Source organism: Notolepis coatsorum (genome assembly GCF_963971535.1).
Source record: "Notolepis coatsorum genome assembly, chromosome: 11".
NCBI lineage: Eukaryota > Metazoa > Chordata > Actinopteri > Aulopiformes > Paralepididae > Notolepis > Notolepis coatsorum.
In genome coordinates, this window is record NC_140175.1 from 42,373,301 (window position 1) to 42,386,654 (window position 13,354).

At 44.2% G+C, this 13,354-nt stretch overlaps 1 protein-coding gene across 4 annotated transcripts in view; it reads right to left on the bottom strand.

The window, feature by feature from the left end:
- Positions 1–13,354, bottom strand: part of nrg1 (neuregulin 1) — a gene marked incomplete at its 5' end in the record, with an annotated part of 216,810 nt that overhangs the window by 70,113 nt on the left and 133,343 nt on the right. For all 4 annotated transcript variants that reach the window (XM_084324597.1, XM_084324600.1, XM_084324599.1 and 1 more), the window contains 2 exons: positions 9,674–9,795; positions 10,517–10,694. In XM_084324597.1, the coding sequence (XP_084180723.1) occupies positions 9,674–9,795; positions 10,517–10,694 (300 nt within the window). The remainder of the gene's footprint in view (positions 1–9,673; positions 9,796–10,516; positions 10,695–13,354) is intronic.

A 13,354-nucleotide genomic window follows, 5' to 3' on the forward strand; every position in this document is an offset into this window, starting at 1 on the left:
ACTACCCCTCCTAACACTACAAACACCACCCCTCCTAACACTACCACTCCTAACACTACAAACACCACCCCTCCTAACACTACCACTCCTAATACTACAAACACCACCCCTCCTAACACTACAAACACTACCCCTCCTAACACTACAAACACTACCCCTCCTAACACTACAAACACTACCCCTCCTAACACTAGAAACACTACCCATCTTAACACTACAAACACTGCCCCTCCTAACACTACCCCTCCTAACACTACAAACACTACCCCTCCTAACACTACAAACACCACCCCTCCTAACACTACAAACACCACCCCTCCTAACACTACAAACACTACCCATCTTAACACTACAAACACTGCCCCTCCTAACACCACCCCTCCTAACACCCAGGTGAACTGAAGTCTTGGAAGCTGACCAGCCAACCACTCTCCTCTGTCCGCTCACTGTCCATTCACCAGGACATACAGTATAAAGAGTGATTCCAAGAGTATTCCAAGCATATGGCCGGAATAAAATGCTGTGTAAGTCAAATCAATATCCATACATTTTTTTTGTGGGGGCAGCGTTCCCGTGGACCCATGCGCACATTTGGATGTTTTGAATTAGCCGACACGTCGGGACCACAAATCATTCTTTGCCGGTAAATTGTAAAAATGGAGTGATGTGAAATTTAAATTAAATCTCAAACTGGAAATTAAAACCCCATCAAAATCCAAATTGAAACTCATCAACAGAGGGGGGCAGGGTATTATTGCAATGTCTTGCAATCAGCCCCCTTAGATTCGCCACCAGACAATGTTTATATCCCTCCTAACACCACCCATCCTAACACCACCCCTCCTATCACCACCCCTCCTAACACCACCACTCCTATCACTACCCCTCCTAACACCACCTCTCCTAACACTAAGAACACTACCCCTAAAGAACACTACACCCCCTAACACTAACACTACACCCACTAATACACCGCTCCTAACACCACCCCTCCTAACACCCAGGTGAACTGAAGCCTTGGAAGCTGACCAGCCAACCACTCTCCTCTGTGTGCTCACTGTCCACTCACCAGGACATACAGTATAAAGAGTGAACCCATTTTGTCTCCCAAGTATTTGGCCAGAATAAAATGCTGTGTCAAGTCAAATCAATATCCATCAATTTTGTGGACATTTAAAAGACTGTTGCACTTTTTATTTGTGGCGGCAGCGTTCTCGTGGACCCATGCGCACATTTGGATGTTTTGAATTAGCCGACACGTTGGGACCACAAATCATTATTTGCCGGTAAATTGTAAAAATGGAGTGATGTGAAATTGAAATTCAATTTCAAACTTAAAACCCCATCAAAATCAAAATTGAAACTCATCAACAGAAGATCTAGCTAATTTAAGATATGTGGAATATTCCACATGACTTTGTAGATAACATCTGCATTCGTGAACTTGGGGGGGGTATTGTTGCAATGCCTCGCAATCAGCCCCGTCGATGGCCACCAGACAGACTAATGCAGACCATTATGTCCCACCAAATACTGAGAAATGACTTCCTTTAAGGGTAAACAACAGAAAGGCTGCATGGACGGCAGGGGGAGGGGGGCCGCATGGAAGGGCTAATGATGCCTTGTGGTTTCAAGTTGCACAAAAGGCCCACTTTAATGGTGAACCTTGAGGGGGAAGTACTCAGACACGAGTACCACAAATCAATGGAGTGTCGAATCAAGGCCTGCATATTCATTATGACCTAATAAAGGAGAATATACTGCCATGGTTGCCAAGTAATGGGCGATGACACTTAAAAAGGACAAAAAAAATAAGAAAATTTACATTAAGAGTATTAAATTGACAGAATGTCTCCGTTGGATGAGATGGTATAATGTACTGGAGAGAACCTGCGATTAATACACACAGGCACTCATGCACACACACACACAAATGGTGCATCTGGCAACTGCACGTCAAGGTTATCCACAGTCACAATTGTTACCCCTGGGAATCTGGCCACTGACCACACTCTCAGCAGGCAATTCCATTACTGCACTGCACAACGTGGAGATCATCGCTCATGGTGCCAAAAATGCCTTCGCAAACCAGCAGGCCTCCTTGGATCCAGCTTGAACACCGTCTCTTCAATACAGAGGTCCTCAAGTAGCAGAGGAGCCAAGGTGAGCTCTGACTAACGGGAGGAATTCATGGAATGGGTCCATCAAATAACCGCAATGTATCGATTTAATGGAGTGCATTTTTTCCCTGTCTATTAAAAAACAACCTCTGTGCTTAGATGCTTCTATCACAACCATGGTGGTGGATTATCCCATATGGGCTAGCTCATTTACATATGGAATAACATTTCTACTGTGTACAGCAGGTAATCCCTCCACCACTCTGCCACACTGAAGCAGTCACAGCCCGCTTTGTGAAAATATAGAGGGTGTGCGAAAATCCAAGATAATCTTTATAAATGTTTGAGGGTTTTTCTGCGGAGTAACCACAGCTGCATCAGTCCTGAAGCCAAGATCCAGGATGACGTGATGACACCTGGAGGTGCTCTGAGAGAGAGAGAGAGAACACTCGGCACACTTTCAAAATGCCACCAATTTGTAACCAAGTCTGAACTAGAAGAGAAAATCCCCTTAAGTACAGTTGTGGTCAGTTAAGAGACTAGGCCCTACAGGTACAGAATAACACGTCAAATACATGTTGGTAGGAATGAGCTGCTGGCCTGCTAACATTATTATAACTAACATGAACAGGCCATAATCATTATAACTAACATGAACAGGCCATAATAGGCTAATCATTATAACTAACATGAACAGGCCATAATAGGCTAATCATTATAACTAACATGAACAGGCCATAATAGGCTAATCATTATAACTAACATGAACAGGCCATAACAGGCTAATCATTATAACTAACATGAACAGGCCATAGCAGGCTAACCATTATAACTAACGTGAACAGGCCATAACAGGCTAATCATAACTAACATGAACAGGCCATAACAGGCTAATCAGTGATTACTGGCTACTAGGGGTGTAAAGGTACACGTATCCGTACCGAACCGTTTCTGTGTGTACCGTACTGTACCGAACGGCTGTAGTGTGTACCGAACGAATACAACGGTATGTTAACCGCCCACCGGGGGCTGTTTTTTTCACAATCTAATGTAATTATTATAATTTTTTCTTTTCAAGTCGATTATTCATTTCAATATAGAATATTCGTTGACACTAGCCCTACAAGTACAATTAGTTACTGCACACTGAGTGGAACATGGAAAGCCAAACTTTGCCCCACTGTACCGAAAACCCATACCGAACCGTGACTTCAAAACCGAGGTACGTACCGAACCGTGGTTGTGTACCGTTACACCCCTACTGGCTACTAGTGAAGATATCTGGTTTGAGGCACTCCAGCAGTGGCTGCCCTTTTAGTTCCACATCCCTAAAAAAAGAATGGGAGAGCAGGGGAACGGCCCATTAATTTTTCATTAGAGCCCACTTAGACCCAGGCTCCTCTTCTCCTTACTGAGGAACCCTGCTGGGTTAGGACGAGGAACCCTGCTGGGTGAGGAATCCTTCTGGGTTAGGGCGAGGAACCCTGCTGGGCGAGGAACCCTGCTGGGTTAGGGCGAGGAACCCTGCTGGGTTAGGGCGAGGAACCCTGCTGGGTTAGGGCGAGGAACCTGTATCGGCGGCCGATACAGATACCAATATCGGAGCATCCCTAGTTAGGGTGAGGAACCCTGCTGGGTTAGGGTCTTTTCAGAAAGCAAGCAATTGACACACTTGAGTAATTGATTTCCATTGAGAGGCGAGCGGCAGAGCAACAAGCAGACGCAATCCTGTGAAACGGTCGATTTTGTGCTCGTCTCACACACTGCTCGTCTCACACACTGCTCCTCTCACACACTTCTCGTCTCACACACTGCTCATCTCACACACTGCTCGTCTCACACACTGCTCGTCTCACACACTGCTCGTCTCACACACTGCTCGTCTCACACACTGCTCGTCTCTCACACTGCTCGTCTCACACACTGCCTGCCGCCAGAGTCGTATAGTCTTGAACGCTTTACTAAACAATACACAGTGTCACCACTTGCTACACAAACCAAAATACGGATGAGAAACATTTCATGGGTTCCCCAATATCATAATAGCTTTGGACATAAAAAGAGAGCAATTGCATGGCAGATTATGATCCATATGCAACATCTATTGTCTTGTTTATGTTTCTTATTTAGCCCAGTATTAGCACTATGTTAATATGCTGCATGGGTCACTTTTAGCAAGTAGCCTATGATTAGCTCTCACAATATTTGTTGTTCCGAAGTGGCAGGGTGAATAGTGGCCCTTATATGGAAACACATTATCATAATAGCCACATTAACCTTTGTCAGACAGCATAAGGGGCGACATTGGCTCGAGAGGTAGAGCAGTCGTCTGGCAATCCCGAGGTTCCCGCTTCGATTCCCGCTCCTCCCGGGCAGCATGTCGATGTGTCCTTGAGCAAGACACTTAACCCCGAATTGCTCCCGATGAGCAGGTTGGCACCTTGCATGGTTGCCTCCGCCGTCGGTGTGTGAATGTGTGAGTGAATGGTCAAATGTGAGGAACAAATTGTAAAGCGCTTTGGATAAAAGCGCTATAAAAAAGCAGCCATGTACCATAACATTAGCTACTAGCTAGTCAGGAACATTAGCTAATATTAAGTAGCATTATCTACTGGCAGGGATACAGCAGTGCACATAACGCTGCTGGCGGGACAAAACCTCATAACTCCAAAAACCCAACTTTTCAGCAGATGAAAAAAACGAACACAGATTTGAGGGGGAATAGAGTTAGGAGGTTTAGACAGATGATCGGTTTAATGCTTTCCCATTGTTTTAACTTTGTAAAACCCACACACACATATGGAGGATGATCTACGGAGTTGATTTATATAATTTATAAAATTTTAAAAATGGAGTTATGAGGTTTTGTCCCGCCAGCAGCGATAAGCAGTTTCTATAGTAACTGTGCACATAAGGCTGAGACAATATGCTATTTGGAAGAATCGATAAATCGGGACCAAATTGTCACCAAATTACAGATTTCCCCATTCAAAACTATTACAGTGATCCTTCTCATTTTATAGTCTGTGGTCCAGTGGCGGCTCGTGGATGCTTCGCCACTAAGGGCGCTATACCAAACATTTTGCAAACATGTACAAGGCACGCATTGGCGAATATTATCACCATTGCCATCGATCAATATATGATCACAGTCAGTCAAATGCAACCACGTTTCCAATAGCCCAACACAAACACGCACAGCTCTCTCTCTCTCTCTCCCTCTCTCCCTCTCTCCGATCGATTCAATAAGAAACACATCTGTATATATTGTCATTTTAAACAAGTTACCATTCATTGTCCGAGTGGTTATGCTCTACCCGCGGCGAAATTAGAGAGAGAGAGAGAGAGAGGGGGAGAGAGAGAGAGAGCGAGAGAGAGAGAGCGAGAGAGAGACCGAATTAACTCACTGTTTACGTGGTCCACCACTCACCGTTGTCCCGACTCCCCAGGCTGTTCTTGATAAAGTGTATAATCCGCTGTTGATGATGTATATCCAGTCCACTGTCCAGACTGCCATATAGCTTGTCAGCTGTTAGCAGTTAGCACCACACAACAAGTAGTTTGATTTCTTTGTCCATTTCCGCGTCGAACAGACTGCAAACTACCTGGCGTTCTATCGCCATGCTCTAAGACAAACTCTAACCTTAACCAACTTTGAAAGAGTGCCTAAGCTTAACCGTCTAAAGAACTTGCAGTCACGCTCTAAGACAAACAGCTACATCTCACAACAACAACAACTATCTACCACCAACCTAGAATAAGCTAGAATTGGAACATTAGAAAGTGGATTCGGCCAATCAGAGATTGTCTCCGCGAAATGCTGCTATGGAAAAAAATACTGGCGTCGGCCAATCAGAGAGCGTCTCCGCGAAATGCGGCTACAGAAATTCTTGACGCCGAGTGCCTAGACCGCTTCAAATCGCGCCCGGATTCCAACATAATAGTCATATTTCAACGCACAGCGCGTTACGCACTGATTGGCTGCTACGGATACAGCGATCACACAGTGACGCGCACTCAGAGCGCTATCGCGTCTAGCCCGGGCCGAAAAAAAAAAAAAAAAGTGAGTCACTTCCTGTTCAAGAAAACGAGTATTTATTATTTTATTTATTAACGTTATATTGTGCATTGGAAACACAAACACTTAAAGAGTAAATATTATTCATTTTAAACATGTTTATATTATTTATAGGGCTATAAAACAAAAAACTAAAAAAAAAATGTTCTTGTTATTCTCTCATATAACCAGGGCAGGGCCTGAGGGGGGGGCGGCGCCCTAGCGCCCCCCAGTGGCGGCCGCCACTGCTGTGGTCTCTGGATGTGATGGAGGAGTGCACTGCATATTGAATGCAGGGCTGTACAGTGCGATGATATGATCGCAAATTGCCCCCTAATTTGGTCCGTGCAAGTTTAAAATAATATCTGGGGGCAAGCTTGCGAGTGGTGATTTCAACCCTTCATTCGCATTTCACTCCTAAATGAATCCATACAAATTGTAGTAAAACATTAGCCTACAACCAGGGCTGTACAGTGCAATATAATGTTGCGGTTGTAATTTCATTAGACAGACCAGCGCGGACCTTTAATAACATGCAATTTAATTGACACGAGCAATGAGCTAACGGTAGCTTCTAACCAAGGTATCCATTAGGATTATGCTAAGCTAACTAGCGATCTCTGCTAACCCTGGAAAACGGTCAAAGCGGACTCCACAAGACTAGTTCCATTCGTGAGGAAAGGGGGTAGGTTATATTGACAACGCTTGACAACAGAAGTTTAAACATAACTTCATATTTATTGGTTATTCATTTCTGTATATCATTCAATTTCGATCTCCATCTCTTCCCGTTTACATTCGAGTGTGACGTCATCACCTACGGCAGCTTAGACGATCAAAACGCGAACCTAGAACAAAACCCGAAGGGGGGGGCTGGCTCTCTTGTTCGTTCTCGCCCCCCCCTCTCTCTCTCGCTCTCTCTCTACATTCAATGATTTAAAGTAGCCAAATGTTACACACAGTATAAATACTAACTGGATAGTTGATGATATAAACATTTAATTTCATTATCTGAAATATTCTAAAATCATTAAGTCTGTGTGATTATTATTTTCTCACAGTAGTGTGTGTGTGTATATATATATATATATATATGTGTGTGTGTGTTTGGCTAAAGTGGATAGAAAACACAGTACTGTGTAAAAGGCACCCAAGAGTTTTTATATAAATTGTCTTAGATGTAAATAATTCTTTTTATTAGTGTGTCAGTAGACTACTCTTAGTACATTTTCATTAAATAATTTTTTAAAGCATCTTCATGGTTTAATAATGCAAACATATGTTGCAGGGACTTATTATAATCATCATATTGGTGTGACTGTATGCATCAAAGGGTTAAATCAAGCATTTTTAAGTGCTTTAGAGGAAATGTCAAAATATCGCGATATCATTTAGAGGCCATATCGCCCAGCCCTACTATAATGGTAAAATAGTTATTAAAAAATTTGCCCCCCAAAAATATTCTTTGCCCCTAAATTTCTCATTTAGGGGCAAGTGTGCCCCTAGTGAAAAAGCTTAGCGTACAGCCCTGGAATGCACAGTGCAGAGTTGCAATTTAACTGAATTTAAATGAAATGGGGATGTTTTAACTAAAACATGCCACAAGACCTAGTATTTTAGTATAGTATAAAGTATTTATATAAAAAAATTTATATATGCAAATATATCAATATGTGACGCCAGTGCCACTTATCGATATCACGCCGTTATCGATAATTATAATGCACAGCGCCTGCCATTTATAGCCCATCTCACATGAGACTCCACAGATACAAGTGGGTACGCAGGTGGAGTGTCACTTACCGTCTGAAAAGACGTTTAGGTTTAGGGAGAGGAACCCTGCTGGCTGCTGGGTTAGAGTTAGGAACCCTGCTGGGCTAGGGTTAGGGTGACAGACCTTGCTGGGTTAGGGATACAGACCTTGCTGGGTTAGGGTGACAGACCTTGCTGGGTTAGGGATACAGACCTTGCTGGGTTAGGGATACAGACCTTGCTGGGTGGTGGAGTCTAACCACAGTCGTCTCTGCTAGCATACTCCAGGATTAAATATGATCCAATTTGGATAATTATTAGTCTCTTATTCCTAGAACGGTTAGTAAAAATTACTCATTCTAGGCTATACAACTAATTATGTCCTTTTGATTCTGAACTGGTGGGAGTGGAAGGCTTGGAGAAACGAGAATGGTCTTAATGAAACAAAGGGTGGGTCTTAATGAAACAAAGGGTGGGTAGATAGAGGAACTCGAAAAGCCATGAATCAAATCCATATAAAACAGGAATATATATCAATAAATTACACAATGGCAGTCACAGTGTCACAGTAAAGGAGAGTGTAAATTGTGAGGGTAGTGTGTAATCTCTATGCCATGGTGTCATAGACATCTGTACATCTCCATGGTGGACCATGAAGAATGGGGATTCCATTCAGAGCTACAAGCATGACATTCCATTATCAGCATTATTTTGGCAATTCAAACAGGAGCTTAAAACTCCTAATAGGCTGAACCAGACAAGATAGTCTGAACTAAGGTAACATGTAGAACACAACATATAAACAGACACTTCAGTCCTGTCGATACTGAGGAGGGTCCAGAGAGCTGTAATTATCATGGGTAGCTTGGCCAGGCCCTGGGCTTGTCCCTGGGAGAAAACGTGGATGAAATGGCTCTTTCTCTTACTTGGCAGCCGTTCAGAGAAGTACTACTCCCTAATTGAATCAAGTGATTAAGTGGCTGGGTTTCGACTGGTCCGCATACTGATCACTGCTGCAATGTTGCAGAAAAAGGGGTGTGGGGATTTGGACCGGGCCAGCAAAGTCTAAAGCTTTTACCCGTCTGTAATATTAATAGTCTGGGCTTTTCAACCAAATCCGCCGCAAGTACAAGTTGATCAGCATCCCACTCTTTTTTGGAAAGGCAAAACCAGCCGAGCGAGAAGGTGGAGCAGGTAATTAAGTGCTGAAGGGCAAAACAAAAAGTATAACCATGTAACTGCTTTTGGCAAGTTACATGGCACCACTTGCACCATCAGCCTATTGCTTGGATATTTGATGATCCAAGACTTCCTCCAAATGATGCTTGGATATTGTAACTTCTCCAAAACACCTGCATGTCATCAACTTACCCGTCACTGGCTAAATCCAGTTGGTAGCAAAGATTCACATGAAATCAATAAGTTACAGGTTGTTCTCCAGCACTAACATTAAGCATCTACAGTATGCAACATCCCCAGTAACACACATCTAATCCTGGTCCTCTTACTCAGCATGTGGCTCTATGGCACATGGGCCCATCCCACTTAGGAGACTATTAACCCTCTGTCTCATTCACATCCTTTCCCTCGCGCCGCTCTGATGATGAGGGAACGCTCACTAATTCACTTATAAAGCCATACGGTCACACACAGCATCCACGGGTAGAAGAGTGTGTGGTCAACTGGTCGGATGTTGACGGGACGCGGCCCGAGGGTGCGCCGGGCAGCGCTGCGGACGTCTTACCGTGGATGAGCGTCACGTTAGCCGCTTTGCTGTCCTTGCCCAGGTTGTTTGTGGCTTCACACGTGTAGGAGCCCGCGTGGATGTCGCTGGCCTTCCGGATCTGATACTCCAACACTTTCCCTCTGCCAAAGCACACGGAGGGGGAGAGAGAGAAGTGGATACCGTTTACTTTGATGTTAAATCAAGTTGACACTGTGACAATACGCTGACACTGAAGGGAATATGAAATAATCACAGAGTGGGAGACAGCATATGGCATAAGCTCCAGGATGGGCCATGAATTCATAAACATACAGATATTTCCTGCAAACTCCCGACTAATAATATATATATTCCTTTTGTGTTGTGGCTGTCACACTGTCTGCTTCACTGAGCAATCTGCCCACACAAACAAGACAAGCATATGGCAGAGGCAAAGGTGGGAGAAGGGTGGGGTGGAGGAAGAGGAAGAGAGGGGGGGGGGGGGGGGGGGGGGTTGCAGGTGTCTGGCCTCGCCCCCCCCCCCCCCCCACACACACACACTTTCCGCCCCAATTCAGATGCCAATAGAGGCATGCTGGGCTGGAGTTGAGAGCTAGGTGTGGGTGTAAATAACCCTTCATGCCGCCTCAGCATGAATGAAAACAGTCGTGCAAGGTAATAACTCATGACTCACTGAGTGCTGCAATGCTGTCAGCCAGACACAGCCACATGTCTGTGTGTGTGGGTGTGTGTGGGTGGGTGTGGGTGGGTGTACATGTGTCCCGACAATACACAATTTCAAGGGTAAAGAGAAAGAGAGAGAGAGAGAGAGAGTGAGACATCTATTATTTATCACGTACGAGGACGAAGACAATCACTTACTTTTTCCTTTTTTTAAAGCGGGCATCTTGGAGTTTGGTCTCGCTGCTGGTGAGCTCCACGCCCCCTTTGTACATCTTGATCCTGGGGGAGGGGTTGCCCGCCGCGGCCTCACACTTCAGGGTGGTCTTCATGCCCTCCTCCACGGTCACGCTCCTCATCTCCTTCAGCTTGGGCTCCGCTGCAACACATGAGATAAGAGGCGGAGGAATGGTTAGGCACCGGGATGGGAGCGGAAGGTATACCAGCAACCAAGTCGGCGTTGTCCGAGGTCAAGGAGTTTACAGAGTAGCACAAATGATAGTATGAAGATTTAAAAGCCTTTGTGTGTTTGTGTGTGGGAGGGGGGTGATTAATGTAAGGTCTACCCTTGGACATAACCTTAAACCTACTGTATGTATATATATATATTTATTGTGAATGGTGCTTCATCACAGGGTGAAACTAAAACATGTTGCCCACCTCCCTCTGTGCCTCAGACTTTGTCAGCACACAGCGGGTCTTTGAAGTGTCTAGTCCGTGTCAGGAGCGCACCATGATTGATGGCTCCGATTAGCCCCAGATTAACACAGACAGAGCTTTCAAACACCAGAGACATGACTCTGTTGCTTGCCAACAAAATTAACTGGAACCCCCTTGTGTTACTGCCGCGAATTGTGAAATTCATTATATGCCATATTTTTTTTTTTTAAATACTAATTTAAAACAAATCCAGGGCCATTGCACAATCCCACGCGAAGAAGAGCTAGAGCTATCCTTTGGCTTGGAGAAAGGAACAAGCTGCTGGCAAAGACAAAATAACAACACTTAAAAACCCTGCTTGACATGAATTTGTGGGGCCATGGTTTGAAGTCGGAACGTCCGCATTCTACATGCGGTCCAAACAATCCTCCCGGTTTTCCTAAGCCTTCACTCGCGGTTAATTAATTTGCTCACCCGGATTCTTTTCACGTCTTGGGAGAATACCAGTCTTGCAATGCTCACCCAATTTCTTTTGCATCTCGGAGGACGCCCTGAACTAATTGGGACAGTGCTACAATAACTGTGAAGCAAGGAGGCGGGCAGAGGTATGCTCAGCAATAGGCACAGACATGCTGCGATACAGTAAAAGCTCAAAAGCAAAGTCTCTAAATCCAGTGACAGTCTCAGATTGCCTAACGACTTTGAAGATTTCAAAAGCCCAGTAACAGTCCTGCTTGAGTAATATAGGCCAACTGCATGCGATTATGGATTACGTGTAATCTTCTCTTCGCTTAACTGCCGGTCGTTTACATGACAAAAACATATTTTGAGTGCGAGCGAGGACTAACGCCATAGAAAGCTTAATATATTCCATCCTGGATGGTGTAACGGGAATAAGCGTGGCTAACTCCGTCGACCGTGTTCTGTTCAGAGTCACGTGCCAAAAACATTCCGACTTCTCACAAGGATGGCAGCAGAACAATCCCAACTATTCTTTCTTGGGAGTAAGAAAATAACATGAAACAGAACACCAGGATTTTGGTCTGAGTCATGGTTTGTAAACGCAGCTGTCGGAGCGAGTGGTTACCGTCCGAGGAAGAGATGCCTATCGCCACCCACAGACTGGCAGTTAATGGCTTGAGTCATTCAAGGTTTCTACAATCCACTGACAGCTAACTTGCAAACTTTCCCTCTCGCTCGTGCTGTATGTAAGTGACAGTGTGTTGTGCATTTGGGCACGTGTGCCTACACTTCACAGGCCATAAATACTTCAGGAAATCAAGAATCAAATTCACGAGTGTCGCATCACTAACATGCATGTTTTCCCTACATTCATTCAGCAGTGGCAGTGACGCAGCATCTAGAGAGAATACAATCAAATATGGGATCAATGTTTCAAAATGTGTCCAGATATCATAATAGACGACATATCTAAATAGGAACCATTCTGAACTATGATCAGTTTTAGGGGTAAGACTTAGAACCCCCCCACCATCTTATCTACAGTACATTTACGCTTTCACTGGAATCAACCCTGGTACAGACCTACCCATTACTTCTGTATTATACCTAATGGTCAACATGGTTTCATTGTTTGAGGAGCACATTTCCACTGATCGCTTCATTTTAGGGCTGACCTTTGAATTTTTTTTGGAATTCGAAGCTTTGGGGCCGAGATTCGATTTTAATTCGAAGCTTCGGAATTACATTTTTTTGTATTATTATTTATAATTATTATATATATATTTTTTTATGTTGTGGGACTTGTACAGCACTTTGTCAGTGCTGTAAAGTTTAAACCTTTTTAAATCACAAAACACTTTCATGAAATATTGTAAGCCGTCATTTGAGGCTTTATAAAAGCAGCACAATGAACACAAATCTGTCAGTGCCGAGTCCGACCTCATCTTAAATAACAAACAGCATTGCTTGTTGTAGTTAACAGAGGCAGAGTTGATTTTGCACAAAAAAATTATAATAATAAATATATATATATATTTTTATAATCGAATCCCATGCCCATCGAACGAAGCTTCGAAGTATTTAAGACAGCCCTACTTCATTTGCTAACAAAATCAACTACAGAGGAACTGCATGGCACCTCCGCACCTCCCATGGAGGCAAATGAAGAGGCGTGTTGCATGTAGCCACAATCACCCGTTTGCACTGGGACTGAGTCAATATTTGAGCAGGTGTAAAGGTATTTGATACCGTTAGCCGAGCCACTTAGGTCTCGAGATAATGCTGCATACCTCAGGACCATCTAGGCTAATTCACAGTCACCAACCAACACCGTCCGGCATGGGAGCGGTGGAAAACAACCGCTTGTCTGCTTAGCGCTGCCGAATGCTAACAGAGACCTCCTGTGGTGAAAGCTCA